Below are 24,559 nucleotides of genomic sequence, written 5' to 3'. Positions count from 1 at the left end.
ATCCAACTGTTCCTCTAAGGCAGTTTCAAGTTCACTAGGGGTCAAAAGAATCATATAATATAAAATATAACACTTCCCAATGATAAGCAGCCGAGGGCATGAAACATTACAAATATATATGCCACACTCTCTATAAGGAGTTTCACAAAATAGATGTGGATTTTATCTTTATTTTAAATATAAATGAAATTCTCAAGATAATATAAAGTCAATGATAAAAGACTATTAAGACCTTGAGTCAATATTAACACATATATAATGTAGCCTTATATAAGTAAAGGTGTCAGAAAGTCCATAATCAGAATGGGAGTGCAATTCAGTAAATAATGCCAAGAAGATCAATAACTACAAAAAGGAAAATGAATCAAAAGGTTATGCCAAACAATTTAGCTGTTCTAGACCAAAAAGTGTGTAACTACTCACAGTGAATTACTAAATCACTGCAGAGCACTTCGATTTTCTAAGTTCTGGAAACCTTTTTTTCTTTCGCGGAAAAGACGGCAAATTCATTCATATGTGAATATTTCATTTGCATATATATGTAAAACTTTTCCTCAGGATATTTTTTTTCTGTTTTTATAGGACTCAAAAAACAGGAATATTGGTCAAACAATATATTTTGCTTTATGAAGTTAATTTCTTTGTTTCCTCAAGGGACATATAAGTTTATTCTTTCACCCTGGTCAACACACATATTTCAATTTAACTTCTTGTGTTCAATTTCCTAGAGATTAGTATCAAAATTATAAATAATATTTGAAATTGGAATGGAAATTAAAAGTGCCATAGATTACTAGATTATTGCTTTTACATGTTCAGTTATAGCTCTACTACATAAATTATATTAGTCATGTGTAACAAAATGTTTAAAACAGTACCTGGCTATATAGTAAAAATAAAATAGATGTCAAATGTTATTTTTATTGTTTTTGGTAGTATTATTAATTCATTTCTGCTGTCCCATTTTCTACTTGGATATAAGCAAAATTCTAATCATAAAATCATATGAAGTTAGAACTCAAATTTTTTTAATAAACATTTTATGTTTGGTAGGAGGTAGGCAATTTCTAAAATTCTGATGATCTTCAAAGCCATTCAGTAGAGAACATTTACGTGAACAACTGGGGACAGAGTCAATGTCATGGCTCTTTTGTAGGTCTAGATATAAATGCAGCACAGCTTCTCAGAAGAGAGAAGCTAAAAGAGTAGGGGAGGTAGGATAGCCAAGTTGTTTTCTGAAAGTAGAGAAGTTAAAGAAAATGTACAAATGATCACCCTCTACAAAAGTGACCTCTGACTTTGTGGAACATTGCAAAACACAAAACACATGGACCAGAGAGAGAGAGAGAGACAGAGACAGAGACAGAGAGAGAAAGGAAGAGAGGGAGGGAGAGGGAGAGAGTAAGTATTCCTCCAGGTGGAACCAGTCACAGGCTGGAGCCTGTAAAAGCAAAGCAAATTATTAAGGATGTGAGACAGACCAATATGTATTTGTATATAAGGTCAATCAGTATCAGGGGTGTTATTAGTCAGCTTTTGTACATCTCTGATCTTAAACTGGTAACTATGGTCCCATTCGGCATGCAGAATCAGAGAATCCTGAATCTATCCATGCAGACATGATTCCACGAGGAATGTATAAAGTTACAAGTTCTCAATCCATATCAGTTACAGAATTCATATTAGAAACTTGAGAGAAAAAAGACTGGAGAAATTTCAGATGTCGGACAAGAATTCCAAAAAGCATCAACAATAGAGAAAAAAGGATTGAACTTAATAGTGTCCTCCAGAGAGCTTTACTTATCAAGCACAATTTATTTATTTATTTACTCTTAGTGTAAACCGAAAGAATTTTTTGAAACGTAGATCACATGAATCTTCAAATGATTCTGTAATAAATAATGTCATCATTTGTGAATTAAGAGTCATGATTAATTTTATCTTCACAGTTATATAAGGTATCAATATAATATTTGTTTTAAATAAGACTCCATTTTTATCTTTGATATCCAGTTGGTAATAAAGAATTTCAAAAAATACTTAAAGATTTGTATGAGATAAAATGTAGTAATAAAGATGTATTCAACAGCTAAGACAACTCATGTTCCAATAATCGAACATCAAACCTATTATCCATCTTGACCACTGAGATGCCAATTCTACATCAGTTAAGACTGGCAGGGGCGCCTGGGTGGTTCAGTCAGTTAAGCATCTGACTCTTGATCTTGGCTCAGGCCATGATCTCACGGTTTGAGCTCGAGCCCCGCATCAGGATCTGTGCTGACAGTGGACAGAGCCTGCTTGGATTCTGTCTCTCCCTCTCTCTGCCCCTTCCCTGCTCGCTCTCTGGCCCTCTCTCAAAATAAATAAATAAACTTAAAAAAAAAAACCTGCCAGCAGTCTTATTTTTTCCTGCAACTACTTTAAAAAGCCTTACAATTCTATGAAACTATGAATTTATTTTTTCTCATAGCATGATTTTAAAGATATAGAGAATTAATAATCGAAGGATATTTACAGGAAGATAAATCAGATATTCTTGTTCAAATAATTTTTCTGATGTCTATATGACCACAATTTGATTCTCCTTCAATTAACAACTGGATGTCTTGCCTAGTATGAAATGTAATGCTTTTTAAAATAACTTTTTTTATCATTTTCATTTTAATAAAAGCAATGCAAGAGTCACTTAGAAGTATGGATAGTGTTTCTAAAAGTTAACATGCATTATATACAAATTCAGTTACAAATAAAAAAATATTGTTTAATTCTGTGTCTTACTCCATCCATCCAATGCCTCAATGCTTTTTGGATCTCCTATCTTTTCATGAACTCTCTATTGCCTCCTTTGTGGTCCTCTAATATCCCAGCTACCCCAGAGAATTTGCACATGTTATTTCTTTCTGGAACTCTCCAGGAAGAAGCAGAGTTTGTTCCCTCTTTTCCTTCAGGTGTCTGAGTAAATGTCATCTTAATCACAGTGGCTTTTCCTGACTACCCTATAGAAAATAGCAGTTCTCCAACCTACCTTCAAAAACTCCCCTTCCCTTTTGCTTGCATTATTTTTCACTATAGTGCTTAGCATCACACAGCATATTATGTATTTTTTTGTTTGTCACCTTTGTCTTGAACTTTGTTTTGACATTACTACAGCCATAGTACTAGAGCAGTGTCTAGAAAGTAATATAATGGGTGATCAATAAATATTTCTTTAAATGAATGAGTTTCACACGATGGATATGCATTGTTATGGACAAAGCATTGCATCATGCTCTGAGAATACTTCAACAAGAACTAAAGGTACCTTACAAGAAAAAACCTCAGATAGAACATAGGAAGTACAAATAAAATTATAAAATAGCATCTGAAAAGAGAGAAGAAAAGGATAAATTTGATGTGGAAACTGAAGAGACCTTCATGAAGGATTTGACATTTGAGTGAACCCTTGACTAGAGATGATTTCTACACATGAAGATGCTGGTGAGGACTATCCATCAACAGGAAGATGTATGGGCAAAAACACACAGATAAGAGAATCTATAGTGAATTTTGTGGATGATTCAGTAGCCTGATAAAGGCTAGAACAAAATGCTATCAAGGAAAAGTAGGCAGTGAGTGACAGTGATGTAAATATGTGTTTATAAGGTCATGTTTGTATTTCATTTACCGGTTCGGTGATTCCTAACATTTGGGAATATGAAAACACTTCTTCAAAACATTGAAACATAACAAAATCCCTATGTGATATAATTGGTTGAAAAATCATATAAAATATATGGCATTAAAAGCCATTACAAATTTAGTACCATCTTTTCAATGCATTTTATTTAATTAAACATGTCACTTTAAAAGCAAAAAAAATTGTATGTGTGTATATATGTTGTAAAAACATACATGGGAGATATACACATAGATGTATATATATATATATATATATATATATATATATATACACTTTTTATCACCATTATACAGGCAATGGTTAATATTTATATGGATTTTAGGGCCTCTTGTAGTAAATCCATGGCCACATGGATTTGGAGCACATGAGCCCAGAGCCACAGTCTAGGCAACAAGAACCCATAAAATGAGTAGGAGAATTACATGATGAGGTCTATGTTGTGGAAACTCTGAGGGTTAGAGATTGAAGATACCTCAGAAAACATCTTCTGTGCACAGTCTGCTAACGTTATAGAAAAAGAAATTGCAACCCATAGAGATAATAGATATTGGCCAAGATTACAGGTAGAGGACTATGGCTAGTATTCAGGTTCCTGAAGTGATCTCATTAAGCATTTCCATAATGGGATGGATAAGATGGATAAGCACCCAAAAATATCACTAGTAATCAAAAATGAACATCTGTTCCTATTTGGTAAAATAAGATGAAATGTTACACACTTAAAATCAGATGTACACTGTTCTCTTTGCTGTGGTATGGGGGTTGTGGTATTTTCAAAATTCAGTATCTAATAGCATATGGATCCTACTCTAGTTTTTCTCTGAGTCTGTATTTAAAAAACATATTCATCTTCAAGAATTTATCTCTACGTCTCTTTCAAAAACTAAAACAATATGTTTGCTCAAGGTCATTTGGAACTTTGACAAGGGAGGTCGTAAGTATACATTATTTTATACATACTATAACATTTTGAAAATTTAAACATAAACTGCACACCTCAAGATTGATATAGTATGCATGAAAAAAATTCTATGTCTAAACACTAAAGAACAAAGTTATTTACACTAATAATGATTCTTTCCTCCACCTAATGTGTAAAAACAGGTTTACATATATTAGAGTCCCTTAAAGTGGTTTCTACCTGTCTGGCTCTGGCAAAATCAACGTTCGAGATATGCGAACATTTTTTTATTACCACGCAACAAATTCTGTATCTAATTGAAAGTCATTATGCAGTTGTGCACAGGTAAGACCTGCTACCTGAATGAACACTGAAGCTGTTCCATTTTCCACAGTTACTGCTTCACCAGAAGCAAGGAAAAGAGTACCCTTCCCTCCCTTTCCTTCACCTCTGTAGGGAATTATAAATAACCAATTTAGACATGAGTGAGGAATGGATTGCAAAGTCCCACATGAATTTTCAAAGGCTTAGTGTCATTTACACTTTAAAATATCTTTTACCAATATTCTGGCTCGCTCACTCCCTCTCTTCAAACCCCTAGCACAGCCACATGCACCTCGCCTATTCCTCTCACCAGGTCCTCTAAAAGAAAGTTGTATTATTTCCACTAAAGGATAGTACAGTAGGTCTTTAGGGAACAAGGAAATTAGAAAGTTTATTTATGTACTTTTTCAATTTTAAAGAAAATCATAAGGACACTTGCCTTCTTTGGCACACATTGAGATTTTGTTAAGTGTGCAATTATTGCCTTAATTGGATTACAATTGCCTTGAGGCTAGTTTATGCCTTTTACATCATCAAACACACACACATAAAAGATATGATTGAAAATGGAAATGCACAGGATTTTGATGAAGGGATAATTCAATATTTTTATATACCCATTGGATAGCAAACAATTGCATTACTTTCCATTTTTGCAAATATTATTAGTGTAAGATAGAAATTCATTTAAGGATTCTATTTGCTTTTATTGCTAACCTTTCTATATACTTTAATTTTATTATATTCCTGCTCTCCAATATTTTATATGATTAGAATATAGAAACAGTTAATGCAGTATAATATAGCTAACAGATACAATTAAACATAAGTAATACATTCGATGTTTTTTTAAGTAAACCATTTAGTACACCCTACTGTGTTCATCCCTGTATAATTATACATCTTCTGACTTGTCTCATGTAATTCACAATTTCTTCCTGCTGCTTAATCGCAGACTTCAGCAAGCACATCTTAAAGGAGAGACTCAGTACAATTTGTCTATAATCTTTTATTTGCCATGTGCATTAAGGTGATGATTGCCTACATGGAAAAAAATGAGGGGGTGTATAAAAGATACAGGAGTAAAGGCACAGGACGGTTTTAAAGTACATGCATAATTTAGATTCATTCTTGTGGGAGGAAATCACAAGGAAATTAATCAGCAATGTATTTGTAGACTTTGCACCAATCATTTTTGTAAGAAACAAGTAACAGTTATCCTATGTTATTTCTCAGTCACAAGGAAGAGAGGCATCAAAAGGCAATCAGGCACAGAAAATCAAACTGGCAGTCCCGGCCCTCCGAGCTTTCTGTGGTGCATAAAACTTCTTTGAACAAGAGAAATGTTAGTGTTCCGGGCTCAGGTGGAAATAGACCCAAAACATTATCACACTAAAAAAATATTACATTTCTATCACATTTTGACCTTTTGATAGAGTAAGTGTTGTCGATAGTCTTTCTGTATTTTATAATATTTCATAACGTCTAAAGACATCATAAGGAATAATGAAAAAGTACAGACTTCGACTAAAGAACAAGTTGTAGTTACCTAAGGTGGTAAACAGAGTCAGTGATCAGAAACACTGGGCTGAATACGGGAAAATTTACTTTAGACAATAGGGAAGATGAAGTGGTAATGAACTGAGCTTACTAGAAAGAGAGGTGATTGGAAAGCTTTTCATGGCAGGCATATTGCTTTACCATAAAACACAGTTTTATTATAAGACTTTGGTTTTTAGCTAGACCTAATGGCTTTCAGTAACATAATCATCTTTGTTCTGGACTTTAGGCCAGGGTAACTGTGCTGCTCCTTTTCAGTCAGAATCAATTCCTTTGGGGTAGATTACAAACGACTCCTTTTAACCCTTTAAAGTGGTGCCTGTAGCGAATTATGTTCCAAATGTGCTCCGGACCAAGAAGTTTGGCAATGAATACCCTGTTACATATTCAGCTTGTCATTCACAATTAACTCTCTCCCTCTGTTCTGAACTGTTCTATTTCTCCCAAGAGTTATAATTGAAATTGGATAAATAAATAGAAGTTTTAGGCTAGCTTCCCAAACCTTTCAATAGACTTCTAGGAAAGGAAATCTACCACTTCTGGAAAGGAAAAGAAAAGAAAAAAGAAAGAGAGAGAACTATCCAGTGATCATGCCTGAATGAAGGCTGCTGAGCTAGACTGAAATTCCATTTGATCTGTTTCTCTGTTGATTTTGTAAACCTTTCCAAAGGTTTCCATAGTAACAAGTGAATTATCCCCTCTCCCCCCAACATTTTCCAAGCATGTAACAGGGATAGATAAAGGTTAGAGAGAAAAAAGCTACAATATTTTTTCTACTACCAGGATAGATCTGAAGAAGTCATGATTAGTCTTTTAAGGAATCAAGTATGTTTCTCCCACTACAGTCATATGAAAAAGTTGGGTCAGAATTTACTTACATCTCTGATGTCTGCGTTTGCTTCTGTACATGGTCATTCTGAAAAAATCCGACTTTCTAAGAAGTAATTGCTTTGACCACGGAGACAAAGAGACCGGTTGGGCTCCTGCTTTGCAGTAAGACTGTTGCTCACTGACAGAAGGTAACCAGCAATCACACAGTGAAAGCCAGGGTAATACCATTCTCATAAAATTACAGGGGAGATGCTACAGCCTGTAACTACTCTATCTAATGCAAATCTTCTAGAGGAAATTGTATTTCCTTCACCTCCCCCCAACTGGTATCAGTTAAGTTCTCTAATAAAATCTGCACTATTAAAGTGCTGTGCTGGAAGCAATGTTGAATTAAGAACAGATTCGTGTATTTAGCAAGAACAGTAAAACTGAAAATATAAATAGGAAATATAAAAACCCATGTTTGATATTTATAGAAAGCAAAAACTATCCTTTGGGTTCATATGTCTTTCAGCCACCCTATAGTGCTTAGATGTGTATTTTATTTTTGAAACTCTACTAAATTCTTTCTCTCAGCTCTCAATGCACTTTGCATGTTCAATTATTAAAGCAATTATCACTTTTAGTTTGGTCTATTTCTCCAGACTGCGTCTCAGGCAGTGCAAGAGTTGTAACATTTTTACATTATTTCCCCAGGCCTAGAATTGAAGGGGCACTCAATAGGGTCTCAGGCTCAGTGAGTGCCTACTATGTGCTAGGTATCCCCTATGTGCTATGTGTCCCCTCCTGAAAGGAGCTTTTGACGAATCTTTCCCCCGCCTTCATCCTTCCTGCCTCATTTTTGTCCTCAGACCTCTATTTTCACAGTATTGTGGGCATATCCTTATCTGAACACATTGCACACTGTCAACTGGGAAGCATGGAAGCTTTGTCTTCATACACCTTGTACTCTCTGTGCTGAGCACTGCCTGGCACCCAGCAGAAACTCAGGAGTGCGACCTCTCCCAACCACTCCAAAATTGTGTATGATTTCAAATCTCCTCCATGTGCTAATTAGGGTGTTTGAAAAGCAGATTTATTTAGAATACAGAGGATTTATCCACCAGTGAATAATTTCTATGTAATAAGACTTCCTGATTATACATTAAGCTTCATCCTCCAGCTAAAAGCAGAAGACATTTTCAACTGCCAAAATTCTTTTCCAGTGTTAACAAACTCAGTCTACTTATTGATAGGAGGAGATATCAACTCCATAATTCTTAGTAGAAGGATTGTTTCAATGTCAAGAATATTTTTATATTTAAGTGATTACTATATTTCATGATCACAGATATCAAGAATATCATTTAAGCAGTTTTTTTTTAAAAATAGTATTCCTGTCCAGTTTCTTGACTTTTGACTAACAAGCTGCAGTATTTAGTAAGATTCTTTGTCAAAGACCACTACGGTTGTATCTTCATATAAGAAATGGTCAGTTATGGAACACCAGGAGGATTTTCCTTGTGTTTTCTCTAATAGTGATATTAAAATTTTCAATAAATAGGACTTTTCTTATTGAGATATAATACACCTTATATTCCACAGCCTTTACCTGCTTCTCTCCATAGCACTTTATAATCACCTGATATAGTCTGTATTTACTTGTTTTTCTGTCTCTGCCTATTAGAACATTAGCTTTCAGAGAACAGGGCTTTCTTTTTTCAGAGATATATATCCACAGGGCATATCAGTGCCTGATATAAAGTAGGCTTTCGGTAAATACTTGCTGAATAAAGGGCTCTGTATAAACTAATTTACATAATAAATACAATACAACTATAGATTATTTTCCAGTAAATTTGAACAATAGTCAAATTCATGCTAATTGACTAAAGTTACTTTCTTACTTAATGCAAATACTAGTCATTTCATGTCTATCTTTTGGTCCTGAGTTCACTGTTTTGAATGAAATTGTATATACTTAGAGATGTGAAGATAAATTATAAATTTATGAAACAAAGTCACAACCACGAAGCAAGTTCTCCTTTATAAAAATTATTCATGCCATCTGGCCAATAAACCATAAAAATCTCTTATAACCAAACAAAATTAAAAGTTTGTCCGACATAGATGTATACATATCTATGATATGAATAAACATGTCATTGGTAATTATTAAGAAGAAATAGCTTAATGATATCATGACATGAATGGTATTAATTTTAACATTATTATATTATACAATCAAATTAGTAGTTTTTCTCTTTTCACATTGTTCTGTGTTATCTGTAATTAATATCAATCTGAACAATTTTTGTAAAGACCATGTAACAATTTAATTAAATTCATGTACACACACCACAACTCCTGACCCAGCTTCACTCATCACACAGACACAGATACACATTAAAACGAGAATCCTGACTGACACTCATCAATGTTTGGTACACCTTTGCACTCTCAACCTTGTAACAGGGTTGACTTTCTTAGTTCTATGTAGGGATTTTCATCTTGTCAACTCTTTTCCTACATTACTTTTCTTACCACAGGGAATACAGAGACATCCGTCCACTGTGTTTCATGCTTCAAACAATCAAAGTTGGGGACCTCAAATATTCCTGATGAATTAAGACCAACTTCATGAGTACCATGTTGCAGTACAGGTAGGAATATGAAGTGGCTGAGGGAGAGGAGAAGGTATTGGCTGGGAAACTTGCAGCCACAAGAACAGGGAGGAGGAATGTGGACACACGGAACAAAAAAAAAAAAGCGGTTAAAGAGAGAAGACAGGTCCAGGCATCTCATTCTTTCTTTCCTACACTCTTCAAGAATCCAGACTAAATGCAGTTGTTTTATCTTCAAAATCAGCTTTATGTCTATAACGTCAGAGGTCAAAAGAAGGAGTGCTTGCTTTATAGAACATCTTTCTATTCCCTGCAACATAATTTCTTATAATGGACTCAATCTTTATATTCCGTATTTACAATACAAATTTAATGTGTTGATAAATTGGGAAGGATGATTTATCATCTAAAATCAAACGATTCTATCAATGTCTTTCTTCTTTTCAGGGAAGGAACTATCTAAAAAATAAAAGTTCCTGGCAAAGTAAGGGAAGACACATTTTAACATAAAGGAATAACCAGAAGGAAAGAAGGAAGGAAGGAGAGAAGGGAGGGAGGGAGGGAGGAAGGGAGGGAGGGAGGAAGAGAGGGAGGGAGGAAGGAAACACAAAAGAAAAAATGTGTGTATTGTGTGTGTGTGGGGGGGTGTGTGTTAGAATGAGGAAAAGAAGTACTATGTGCTGTGTATAAAGCACTGTGCTGAGTACACATCATGTCTCATAATCTTTGCAATTCTATTACTTAGCCACCCCTCCCTTCCTTTTAGAAACGAGTAAGCCTTCCCCAGATGAGGGCAGGTGCAGATAATATTCAGGGACACTGCATGGCTTACGTAGTTGTGTTGAGATTATTTTACTGTAAGATAGATATGATTTTAGGACTGAATAAGGGACAATGCACAGGGTAGCTGCTGGAAAAGACTTATGTAGAAGTGTCATTATAACATCACTAGTAGTGTATTGAAATCAAGAAAATGATGTTTGCTGGAACTCGTCACACGGAATGAACACTGTGGTTTAATGAGAGCTAACATTCATTTAGGGAGTGCGCATTTGGTGTTAGGCTGTCTTCTCAGAGTTTTACAGGATTACTCACTGAATACTAAAAACAACCCTAGGATGGATTCCTCCTCCTCCTATTACTATTATTATTATAGTTGTTGTTTTTGCCCTTTTTGATGTTTAGCAAGATAAGGCTGAGAGATTAAGTGTTCTGACTAAAGTCTCACAGAGAACAAGAGGTAATGCCCTGCTTTGAACTAGTTGATCTTTCTCTGGAGCCAATGCAGTATAACATGCCATGCATGTAAGGTTGAAGGGATACCTTTGGTAGCTGTTTAGGCAACAAGGGAGGGAGACCCACAGAGACCTATTTCCATAGCAAACAGTGGTGTTTAAATTCTCAGAGGGGTGAATGCAGTTAACTGCAGGGCTTTGGCTGCTGGCAAGGACATCCACGTTCAGAAGCACAGTGGACTGCTCGGGACTTTCTCTTTCTCTTCTCTTTCTCTTTCTAATGTCACCTCACCCACCTTTCCTCTTGCTACCCCAGCCCTCATCCTTTCCTCCAAATAAGACACTGAAAGAAGATTTAAAGAACACCAAGAGTATCAAATTATTAGCCCTTCCAGAGTTCTGATTTCCTTATCTGGTTTAAAAATTACAATATGTATGTAAGTAATGAATCACTAAATCCTACGCCCGAAACTACTATTACACGGTGCATTAACAAACTGGAATTTAAATAAGAACTTGGAAGGAAAAAATAAGTAACAATGATAATATGTGTTAATTTTGATAAAACTTTTAAGAATTTTATCAGACTTAGTATGTGAACTGTGCAGAAATATTTAACTTGAACTGCATGATATGTATATTTCGGAGAATTACTAGAACAATACAATGGTAAAACCAAAGAGGTGTAAAAAGTTAAGTTGCCAGAATTCCTCATTTACAGATGTCTGGTCTGAAACAGAGCGCTCTGACAAATTTGCCGGACTGGAAACCGAAGGGAACTGAGGGGCATGACCTCAAGCACCTTGAACCCTGTACTTGCAGCAGGGGCTTCAATCCAGGACTCCCGGAGTTAGCCTGGAGCTTCTCCCTCTGAACTCCCTACTCTGAAAGTATTTCCTTAATTGATATGAGTGATACCTCAACTTTCCTTTGGTCAGTGTTTCTCAGGTTTTCACAGAAAGTTACCCACAATTCACCTTCTCTTTTGTCATTCTTGTCAGTCTACAGCACAATGTACAGATGAGGATCTTCTCTACCTGTCCCTCAGACACATCAGCTGTCCCTGTGGGAACTCTGCCTTTTCTCCCCTCAGATATGAGCTCTGCCTTCTTTATTAAGACATCTCCTTGCTGCTACGGTCTCTAAAAATTCTTGATGAAAGTCCTTTGCTCAGGTACTTTCATGGATAACATCCAAGCATTTTCAACCACAGCGCAATCACTGATCCATCTTTTCAACAGTTTAAGAAAATATATCTGCATTCTCTGTACATGTCTATATCAAATGATTTGCTGTCTTGCCTAATGTTCTGGAACTGGATCCATATCTCTTTGCCCAGAGTCAAGTGCTCTTCTGTTAGCGGATAATCTAAAAATAGCTATTAATTAAAATATTGAGTGGCTATCATGTTAAAAAATTTTCTTGTCATTTTACCTAGTACCTCCTTTTACTAATAGATTTATCACTGTTCTTTTTTTTAATCAGAGAAACATAAAACTTCCTAATGTTTCATCCAAGTTTTCATTTGTAATATAGGTTCAAATGAATGGGAACATTTCCAAAATGATGCTTCTTTATACTTGCCTGTTTGTACTTGACAAACAAGTCAATTGTAAATTCCTCAGTTTGGTTCATTAAATGTTTTTTATGTATCTGGAGAAGAATTTTCTAAGATTTTTTTGTAAACTAGAATAGGATTGTATTACTAAGGTTTTATCCATTTCTTTGGACCTTCTCCAGTTTCTTATGGTCTAATATCAAAAAAATCTTTGAAATCAGTAAATTTTAAAAGTATTTTAATACTTAAAAGTATTCAACACAGTTAAATGTTTCTCTTTTATAACTCACCCTACAATTGATTTTATTTTTACTGACTCTCTTTAGTGGTAATTGTTTTTGAGAATCTTGCTTTTGCCTACTTCCTTTTCTGTGTACAGTTTCCATTCCATCTTGTCTTAGTTCCATCATTCTTTCCTTATAGCTTAAATCTGATTATTCAGCCTTAGTTTTATCTTCTTAGTGGTCTTCTTTTCCCATTCATATTTGAATAAATTTATTTGCATTTTCTCCAGGCTAGTGGTATTCTATCTTTTTTTTTTTTTAATTTTTTTTTTCAACGTTTATTTATTTTTGGGACAGAGAGAGACAGAGCATGAACGGGGGAGGGGCAGAGAGAGAGGGAGACACAGAATCGGAAACAGGCTCCAGCCTCTGAGCCATCAGCCCAGAGCCTGACGCGGGGCTCGAACTCACGGGCCGTGAGATCGTGACCTGGCTGAAGTCGGACGCCCAACCGACTGCGCCACCCAGGCGCCCCGACTATCTTTTTAATCACATCCTTTGGGTGGACCCAAATATTTAATGGTTACTAAAAGATTTTTTTGTAATTTTTTTAATGTTTATTTATTATTATTTTTTTGAGAGACAGAAACAGAGCATGAGCAGGTGAGAGGCAGAGAGAGAGAGAGAGAGAGAGAGAGAACACAGAATCCAAAGCAGGCTCCAGGCTCTGAGCTGTCAGGGCAGAGCCCAATGCGAGGCTGGAACTCACAGACCATGAGATCATGACCTGAGCCGAAGTCAGACGCTTAACTGACTGAGCCACCCAGGTGCCCCACTAAAAGATTTTTTTTTAAGAAGACTAAAACATAAGCAATAAAATTAACCTTGAACTTCCTACGGATTGTAACTGGAAGTATGAAGTAAGGTATTTATGCCTGTGTAAATAGTTTATCTCACTTCAACATACGTTAACAAATGTTGACTGTTACACACTAAAAACGTAGCAATCCTAGATCTAAAATGTACAAAGTCTCAGAGGGGCGATAACCACATACAGGGTAATATGTCTGTAACAAATTACCTCACAGACCTATGAACACAATAATAGAGTTTACGGGACATGGGCATGGTGTGGAGGAATTGCCCTACCATGGTCCCTGGTGGTGTTTTATTGATGAAAAACACTTCCTCAGCAGCTTAAAACTCTGTCTCAGACCTAGCATCTTCACTGTGTTCTGAGATGAAGGGATTCTTATGAGTTTATAAAGAATAAGAAATAATGGTGAGACATTGAAACATCCTTAAAATCATAATGGTTCCCATGATTGTGAACATAATGTGTAGAATTTCACTGTAACAGAATTTACAAAATAAGAATTATATATGCTTTATCATATCTATCTATCTATCTATCTATCTATCATCTGTCATCTATCTGTCTATCATTTCCTATTTACCCATTATCTTCCTATCTTAAAAAACATAGAGTTGTAAGTTGTAGGGCCACCTAGCAAAACAGTGTCCAGGGTGCTTAGAGGATGAACCATACTTCAGTGGCCAGACTCTAGTTAGGAAAGATCTTTATAAAGAAGCAGAGTAGAAGGGAGCCTGGGTGGCTCAGTTGGTTAAGCTTCCGACTTTGGCTCAGGTCATGATCTCATGGTTCATAGGTTCGAGCCCCGTGTCGGGCTCTGTGCTGACAGCTCAGAGCCTGGAGTCTGCCTCGGATTCTGTGTCTTCCTCTCTCTCTACCCCTCCCAGTTCATACTCTGTCTCTCAAAAAATAATAAAATATTTAAAATAAAAAAAAAGAAGCAGAGAAGATAAAGGGTAAGGGTGGTGACCAGCAAGTGGCACCTGAGGCAGAGGAAGGCAAAATGTAGCAAATGTTCACGGAGAAATAAAGTGCTAAATGCCCTCTTGCACAAATGCTTGATTCCCCAGAGCATTGTCCTTCTCTTTTTCCAGTCAATTTTTATCTCAGTCAACTTCTTCCATCAAACTTGCCCTCTCTTCTTTCTTGCCTTTGAACGAGAGCATCTGGCCTTATCTTTCTATTCTATTTTTTCTTCTGCTGTATTTTATCTATATAAAATTATACTTTATTGGATATATGTGGTAGTGGAGTATAAGCAAGGGGTAAGTCACCTCAAATTCTTATTGGTATGAGGCAGAGAATAAGAACATTATGCTAAAAAAGCCTGACTCACAGGATTTAGCACTTTACTGTATGATTTTCTGCTTTGAAGAGTATACTACATTGTGGTTAGGACCAAACATTTTAATTTTATGTCATCACCTGTACAGTTGACCAACATTAGTTTCATAATGCAGGCAATATACATACTTATGAGGAATTTTAACTGAAAACAGTTCATTGATTAATTCCAGAAGTCAAATGGAATCATATTTGACTTCTGTAATATTTATTACAGAATTAATTATTAAGTGATTAGTTAGTGCCAAAGATTTTACTCATATTGTTTTATTTAATCTTGAAACAGCTATGCGAGAAAGGAATTGCTATCTCATTTTACAGGTAAGAAAACTGAAGGTCAAGTGAGGTTGAGTTCACAATGCTGGCAGAAAGTAGAGCTGAAATTTGTATCCAAGTTTGTGAACTGCAAAAGCCATGTCTAATCTATGATACCACTAACTTATATATTAAATGAAGAAATGTCAGGCAATAAAACCAAATTTAGAAAAAGCAGGGAACAGAGACCACCATCTAGGATTTTAATTCAGTTTAAATTGCTGGAATTACTGCTATCCTTTTGGAATATGCACCTGCTTTTAATGTGTGAAACAATGGGAGAACAACTTTGATTCACAGAATTTCAATATGGAATACATTCTGATTCCCATCCCAGTACTTCAAATAAAGGATTCTAGAGATGCATGTACAAGGATTCGAAAGATATTTATGTAAAGGCAGCAGAGGAGCCTAATCAATGCATATGATATATATTTGTATTAACTTGAGATCCAGGAAGGATTTGGAGAATGTTCTTCAAGAAAATGAATCAAGTGGGTTAGAGTGACTTGGAGAAAGTTTCCAATTAAAATTAGAGAAAATTAGGTCAGAAAGTTCAGTGTACACACACACGCACACACATGCACACACACACGCACACACACCCTTGAAAATATTGGGCTAGACATTATGATAGTTTTTTTGTGATTTAAAAATACAATATTTAAGATGGACAAAGATCAATACCAAGATGTACGATTGTTTATGGGCTTTTAAACCCTGCTAATTAAACATGACTTTCTATTATGGATCACATTCAGCCTATATTGATTTCTAATGATAACATCAAAATTGTTACTTCAAAATTTCTAATCATTTCCAACGTAAAATGTACATAAAATATCTTAAGTATATTAATAGAGTTCATTTCAGCCTGTCTACAAAAGTGGTATACACAGCAGTCCTGTTCTCCTAATTTCTTTCCTGTTCATATTTAGCTATAATTATCACATTGATGAGCTACTTCAGCCTGCTGAGTTGAATAGATTGAATTTTCAGGTATAATTTAGCATTACATAGCCCAAGGGTATTTCAGGAATCCAGCTCCAATCCTCATTTTGTGTGTATTTGTGTCTGCTAAAGGGCTCAGAACCACCTGGATAGTCTTTGACCTCACATATGTGTTCAAAGACAACTATTTGAATAAACTCTGCATTTGCCATTACCAGCACAGCAGTATGTGAACAGTAAATATGTAAATGAAATTCATGATTCTCTTACTGTTATAAAAACCATTTTTAGATGTTTACTTAAATGGCCTCAGATACAGAAACAGGACTATGCATGGAAAAAGGAGTCTCAAATTTTATTTTCCAAACGCTTTCCTTTGGTTTGATGAACATTAAATCTCAAGTTATCTTTAAATCATGTCTTGGAAAGCTTCAGAAAACCCACCTGGACTGTGCAGTAAATACATAAATGAGTCATTAGGGGGCTCACAAAATATGAACACAAATACAGCATGTGAAAGGTGATTATTCAATTTCAAAAACCTTTGGTTCCCAACTTCTTTTTTTTAAAGCATTTATTTATTTTTGAGAGACAGGGAGAGAGAGCACAAGCAGGGGAAGGGCAGAGAGAAAGTGGGAGACAGAATCCAAAGCAGGTTCCAGGCTCTGAGCTGTCAGCACAGAGCCCGACCCAGGGCTTGAACTCACAAGCTGTGAGATCATGACCTGAGCCAAATTTGGAAGCTTAACCAGCTAAGCCACCCAGGCGCCCCTGGTTCCCGACTTCTAAGACTCCTCAAAGAAATGTTTGTAAGAAAGTAGCAATAGAGAAGGAACTGGGATTTCAGCTTATAACAACCTGATCTTGACTCAATGAGAAAAAACAATTGTCTTTTACGATTTTCTGGAAGACATTATGGTATGTATTTTCAGTAGCATAAATACCTATGTTTCCACCAGGATTAAATAGCAGATGTTTCTAATCCTACCAGGATTAGATTATATTTTTTTCTTATAAATTTAGGATTCTATGTATGATACCTCACTAAAACTAAATTAACTTTAATTTTTTTTTGTTTATCCAATCCATATACTCAAATTGTGCCATGTGGATAAAGTGATGCTGAGTAAAGATACAGCTATACAACTGTTTGTATCGTTTTTATTTTAGTGAAGACATTGAGTGATAACATAAAAAATATATTCTGAAAAATATATATATATTCTGTACGTTCAAAAATAGGTGCTCTAAAAGTAGATTTGTGGCCCTATGACAGTGTGTATAAAAACAGCCCTTGACAGGAAGTCAGTCCATTCTTCTCTGAGATTCTGTGGAGGAGAGCTCCTTCTGTGGAAGGAGTGCTCAAAGAAGAGTCACAGGTGGCCACAAGGTGTTGGTGAGAGATCTACCAGGGTTGGTGAAAAGCTTATAGAAATATGCGGTTGTATAAAGTGGATGACGATACATAATTGATATTCAAAAAATAATGTTGAAGAAGTTATTCTTTTTTATTTTTAATTACTTTTAGTTTTTTAATTTTAATTTTTTAATTTTAGAAGGAGGGAGAGAGCACGTAAGCAGGGCAGAGGGGCAGAGGGGGAGAGAGAGAATCCCAAGCAGTCTCCACTCTCAGTGCAGAGCCGGACGCAAAGCTCAATACCATGACCATGGGATCATGACCTGAGCCAAAATCAAGAGTCGGACACTCAGCTGACTGAGCCACTCAGGCACCCCTGACAAAGTAATTCTTACGTTAACTTTGTTACCAATTTATAATGACACTCCAAACAATTGTTCATTACTCAAATTAAGATGATAATAGTTAATAGAATTGCATGCCTCATTACTTCATTCCACAAATACTTATTAAGTATACACTGACACAAGATAGAAGGGGGCACAGGAAGACAAAATAACCATGGTCTTAATCTGAAATTTTATTTACTAATAGATATCATGTGAATCCAAAGATTTTTAAAAAGAGTATTTAATGAAAATACCAGTTAAAATATTTGTTCACATCAATAAGGATAAATGAATATGGTACCAATACCTAAATGCTGATTTGAGTTTTGCAGAAGTGCAGTGAGTGGTGATAGAAGCTCATGTAATATGTCAGTAAGTATCTGACAAGAGCTAATTCCATGCAGATCACTGGGCAAGACATCTTGAGAAATTTCAGTGGAAACAAAGCAAATTATATCTATGCTGGAGAATATCATAGGAATGTAAGCCAAGATATAGGTATGTGGGCTGGTGCTCATGACCTGAGTGGGTTAATAGCAGCTGCCCAAATATCCTAAAGCAGCTGAAATAAATAAATTGCTGAAAAATATGTGTAAAGGTCTGACACATTCTTAGAAATAATGGTTAACAAATATGACTTCAGAGAATGGTAATAAGAAAAATTTTATAATGAGAACACCAAATCAAGGCATTTCTGGTCAACTGTCATTCCACTTGACATTAATCAACATCTGACAAAATTAATTATTATCTTTCTCTTGAAAACCCTATTCCTTGGCTCTATGCTATTGCTGTTTTTTTTAATTTTCCTTACAAGTACACAATTAATAACTGTAGATCAAACTTTGTAAAATGACAGACTCATATTCTTAAGTTGCTAAATATATTTAAAGCTCAAGATTTGCAGCCAGACTTGCTTATTTATTTAGATAGTTCTGCAACCCAGCTGCATGAGCTTGGGCAAGTTGCTTTACATATCTATACCACAGTTCCTTCATCTATAGAAGTTTCCTCATCCAGGGGCACCTGGGTGCCTTAGTCAGTTAAGTGTCTGACTCTTGACTTTGGCTCAGGTCACGATTTCATGGTTTGTGTTAGTTCAAGCCCAATATTGGGCTCTGTGTTGACAGCACAGAGCCTGCTTGGTAGTTTGTCTCCCTCTCTCTGCCTCTCAAAACTAAATAAATACACATTAAAAAAAAAGAAGTTTCCTCATATATAACATCCTCCCAGGATTATTGTAAGAATTAAATGAATGAATATATAAACAGTGCTTAGAACAGCAATTGGCATAAGCATTAGCTGTTCTTACTAAATATATCCATGTAGATGTCCAAAAGCCGTATATATCAAATCCAGCATGTGCAAAAAATATGCTTCTTTCCCATTGTTTCTGGCCAGATCAAAATATATCATAAAACTATAATCCACTACATCTGTTTCATTTGTTCACTATATTCCTAGCAGCCAGCTCAGTGTCCGAAACATACTAGCTGCTCTACAAATATTTATAAATAAATGAAACATATTAGTTTTCTGGTTTTACTGCAACAAATTACCACAAACTTAGTCATTTAAAACAGCAAAAATTTATTCTTATAATTCAGAAAGTAAGAAGTTTAAAATAAGTCATTGGTCAGGCAACAGTCTTTCTGAAGAATTCAAAAGAGAATCTGTTTGTCTTTTCCAACTTCCACAGTTTGCTTATCTTCCTTGGCTCATGACCTGGTCCACCTTAAAAGTAAGTCACTCCAACTACTGGTTCCATTGCCACATCTCCTTTTTCTTCCTTTGACCCTCTTGCCTCTCTTAAAGGATACTTGGACTTACCAATGGCCCATTCAGAAAATCCAAGATAATATCCACATTTTAAGATCCTTAATTTGATCATCACCGATCAAAATCCCTTTTGCCATATAAAATAATATGTGTATATATATATGTGTATATATATGTGTGTGTGTGTGTACACACACACACACACACACACACACACAAGTTCTGGGGATTAAGATGTGGGTATCTTGGGGCGCCTGGGTGGCGCAGTCGGTTAAGCATCCGACTTCAGCCAGGTCACGATCTCGCGGTCTGTGAGTTCGAGCCCCGCGTCGGGCTCTGGGCTGATGGCTCAGAGCCTGGAGCCTGTTTCCGACTCTGTGTCTCCCTCTCTCTCTGCCCCTCCCCCGTTCATGCTCTGTCTCTCTCTGTCCCAAAAATAAATAAACGTTGAAAAAAAAAATTTTTAAAAAGATGTGGGTATCTTAAGAAAGTCATTATTCTCTCCATCACAGTCTGCACTCTGACTCTGAAAGAGTCGTGTCTATCCCATATACAAAAGTCTCAATACAGTAGAATAAAAACTCAAAGTTCAAAATCTCATCTTGTCACCTCAAAAGTCCAAAATCCAACTGGAAAAACTCCATTATGTCTCGAGGACTGGGAATAATCCCCCATGGATCTTGGTTCCTCCCTCCAGGACCATAGTTCTGCTCTTTGGGCCCATGGTTCCATCTTTCGGTCCTAGGCTCTGCCCTCAGAGTCATCCACAATTTTTCTTGACAATAGTGCATGTTTGTAGTAGAGGAGTTTTGTCATACTGTTTCTTGTCTGTAGAATTTTGTTGAGTCCAGCAGTCTTTTTATTTCTTCATTTATTTTTTTTAAAATATTTATTTATTTTTGGAAGAGCACAAGCAGGAAGGGGCAAAGAGAGGGGGACATGGGATCCAAAGCAAGCTCTGCACTGACAGGCTGACAGCAGCAAGGCCAATGTGGAGCTCAAACTCACAAACCACCAGATTATGACCTGAGTCGAAGTTGGTCCCTCAACCAACTGAGCCACCCAGGTGCCCCAGCTGTTGTTTATTTTGTTCTTTCTTTGTCCCTTTCAGATCAAGATGGCAGTATTTCTGCTTGTATAACATCCTTAAGAACCCAGTGGTCTCCCATATATGGCATGGGGATTCACTCCATTAGACCAGAAGATCCTCCATAATCTTTGGGGGGAATCCTCTATTCCTGGATCCTGCCAACATGGCAAAGAGGACCCATAAGACATATGCCTATCTCTTCAAAAACCCTCTGTATGACTGAACACACTTACCTTTCTATCCTTTCAAAGCATTAACAAAAGATTGGCCAGCCACACATCCCTGGAGCATGCTTTCCTGACAGTGAATATCCTTATTTTGGCATCTTTTGTAGTATGGATAGACTGAGAATTCCCAACATTATCAAATCCTGATTCCTTTTTGGTTAACAGTTATTTCCTGAATTTACCTCTTTCTCTTTACATTTTACAGTAAATAGCAAGAAGAAATCAGGTCATACCTTCAATGCATTGCTTGTAAATTTCCTGAGCTAAATATCCTAATTCATCACTTACCATGTAAATGCATTACATGTACCAGATACAGTTCATCTGCTTTCCACAAAACTGTAGTAACAGTTAAGCAAGCTTTCTACCATTATATAACAAAGAAGCCCTTTTTCAATAACATGTTCCTCATTTCCTTTTGAGTCCTCACCAGTATCTCTCAACTTAAACATTTAATGTATTTCTATCAATGGTTTGCTTAGTATGAAGGTACGTATTCTTTGAGGCAATGTAGATTTTCTCTATATTGCTCCTCACTTTTTTTCTGTATCCTTAAACATTCATTTTCTACTAAAAGTTTGTTAAGCACAATCTAATTTTTTGGATCATACTAAAAATTCCTCTAGCCCCTAGCCATTACCCAATTCCAAAACTACTTCCTGATTTTTAGATATTTGTTACAGTTACAACGTACTTCTAGGTAAAAAAAAAATCTTTATTTGTTACATATTCCTGAGGATGCATATTATCATAATAATAGTGACTTAAAACAACACAAATTTACACCAAGATACATTATAGTTAAAATATCAAAAGTTAAAGATAAAGAGGAAATTTTAAATGGTAGAAAAAAACAACTTGTTACATACCAGGGACTATCAGCAGATTCCTCAGCAGAAACTTCATAGGCCAGAAGGGTGATATATTTAAAGTACTGAAAGCAAAAAACTTGCGACTAAGAATTCTCTACCTGGCAAGGTTATCATGCAGAATTGAAGGACAGATAAAAGGCTTTCCAGAGAAACAAAAGCTAACAGAATTCATCACTATTAAACTGGCTTTAAAAGAAATGTTAAAGGGATTTTTAAACTTAAAAGAAGGGTCTCTAATTAGAAACAAGAAAATAGATGAAAGTAAAAATGTCACTGGAGTTAATTTAGCTTTCTAATATGAAGATTAAAAGACAAAAATAGTAAAAATAACTCTAACTACAATAATTAGTTAAGGGATACATAAAATAAAAAGATATAAAATACGACAACAAAAATATAAAATATCCCAAATAACAAAAGGCCAGGACTAGATAACTTCACTGGTGAATCCTATCAAACATTCAAAAAAGATTTAATACCTTGGCAAGCTCTTCCAAAAAACTGAAGAGATGGGAATGCCTCCAAACTTATTTTATAAGGCTAGTTGTTACCCTGATACTAAAACTGGACCAGACAGCACACACACACACACACACACACACACACACACAGAGCCAATATTCCTGATGAACATAGATGCAAAAATCCTCAACAAAATATTAGCAAATGGGATTCAACAATATGTGAAGAGGATCAAATACAATGATCAAGTGGGAATTATTCCAGGGATGCAAGGATGGTTCAACTTCTACAAATTAATCATCATGATACACCACATTAGCAAAATAAGGGATGAAAACCAATGATCATCTCAATAAATACAGAAAAAGCATTTGACGAGATTCAACATCCATTTATGATAAAAAGTCTCAGCAAAGTCAGTACAGATGGAAAGTACCATAACATAATAAAGGCCATATACGACAAGCCCATAGCTAACATCTTATTCAATGGTGACAAGCTGAAAGTTTTTCCTTTAAGTTCAGGAATAAGACAAAGATGTCTACTCTCACCACTTTTATTCACCATGGTATTGGAAGTCCCAGCCAGAGTAATTATACAGCAAAAAGAAATAAAAGACATCCATATTGGAGAGGAAAAAGTAAAGCCATCATTGTTTGTGGGTGGTATAATTTTACATATAGAAAACTCTACACAATCCACCAGAAAACCTTTAGAACTAACAAATTAATTCATAAAATTGAAGGTTACAAAATCAATATGCAAAATCTATTATGTTTTTATATAATAATAATGAACTATGAGAAAAAACTTAACCTCATGTACATTTGCATCAAAAAGAATAAAATACCAAAGAATACATTTATTTAATCAAGGAGGTGAAAGAACTTTACACTTAAAACTATAGGACATTGATGAAAGATATTGAAGAAGACACAAATAAATAGAAAGATATTCTGTGCTCATGGCTTGGAAGAATTAATACTGTTAACATGTCTATATTACTTGGGGCACCTGGGTGGCTCAGTCGGTTAAGTGTCCGACTTTGGTGCAGGTAATGATCTCACAGTTTGTGGGTTCAAGCCCCACATCAAGCTCTGTGTTGACAGCTCAGAGCCTAGAGCCTGCTTCAGATTCTGTGTCTCCCTTTCTCTCTGCCCCTCCCCTGCTCATTCTCTCTCTCAAAAATAAACATTAAAAATTCTTTTAAACATGTCCATAATACTCAAAGCAATCTATAGATTCAATGCAATCCTTATCAAAATTCCAATGGCATTTTTCACAGAAATAGAACAAACAATCCTAAAATTTGTATGACGCCACAAAAGATTCCAAATAGCCAAAGCAATCTTGAGAAAAAAACAAAGCTGAAGTCATCATGCTTCCTAATTTCAAATTATATTACTAAGCTATAGTAATCAAAACAATATAGTATTGGTGTAAAACTTAACACAAAGATCAATAGAACAGAATAAAAAGCCCATAAATAAATCCATGAATACATGGTCAATTAATTTACAACAAGGAAGGCAAGAATTTGCAATGGGGAAAGGACAGTCTCTTTAATAAATGGTGTTGGGATAATGGATAGCCATAGGCAAAAGAATGAAAGTAGACCACTATTTTACAATTAACTCAACGTGGATTAAAGACTTAAATGCAAACCTGAAACCATAAAACTACTAGAAGAAAACAGGCAATAAATTCCTGGACATTGACCTTGGCAATGATTTTTTTGAACCTAATTCCAAAGGTAAGGGCAACAAAACCAAAAATGAACAAATGGGACCACATCCAAAGAAAAAGCTTCTTCACAGCAGAATAAACCAACAACAAAATGAAAATGCTACCTGATTAATGGGAGAAGATATCTGCATATCATATATCTGATAAGAGATTAATATCCAAAATATATAAAGCTCTTCTACAGCCCAGTAACAAAAAACAAATGAACAAAAACAAAGAATCTAATTAAATAATG

General features: G+C 35.5%; 1 protein-coding gene across 7 annotated transcripts in view; it reads right to left on the bottom strand.

The window, feature by feature from the left end:
* RALYL (RALY RNA binding protein like) overlaps positions 1–24,559 on the bottom strand; it is a 724,524-nt gene that overhangs the window by 207,224 nt on the left and 492,741 nt on the right. Inside the window, exon 1 of one of the 7 annotated variants that reach the window (XM_043601287.1) lies at positions 7,346–7,493. The exons of the other annotated variants lie outside the window; for them this stretch is intronic. Within the exon in view, the coding sequence (XP_043457222.1) occupies positions 7,346–7,382 (37 nt within the window). The 5' untranslated portion in view covers positions 7,383–7,493. Of the gene's footprint in view, positions 1–7,345; positions 7,494–24,559 lie in introns of those variants that run through there. 7 annotated transcript variants of the gene reach the window in all.

This window comes from Prionailurus bengalensis, chromosome F2 (assembly GCF_016509475.1).
Source record: "Prionailurus bengalensis isolate Pbe53 chromosome F2, Fcat_Pben_1.1_paternal_pri, whole genome shotgun sequence".
Taxonomy (NCBI): Eukaryota; Metazoa; Chordata; class Mammalia; order Carnivora; family Felidae; genus Prionailurus; species Prionailurus bengalensis.
This window is presented reverse-complemented; position numbering and strand designations above follow the sequence as displayed.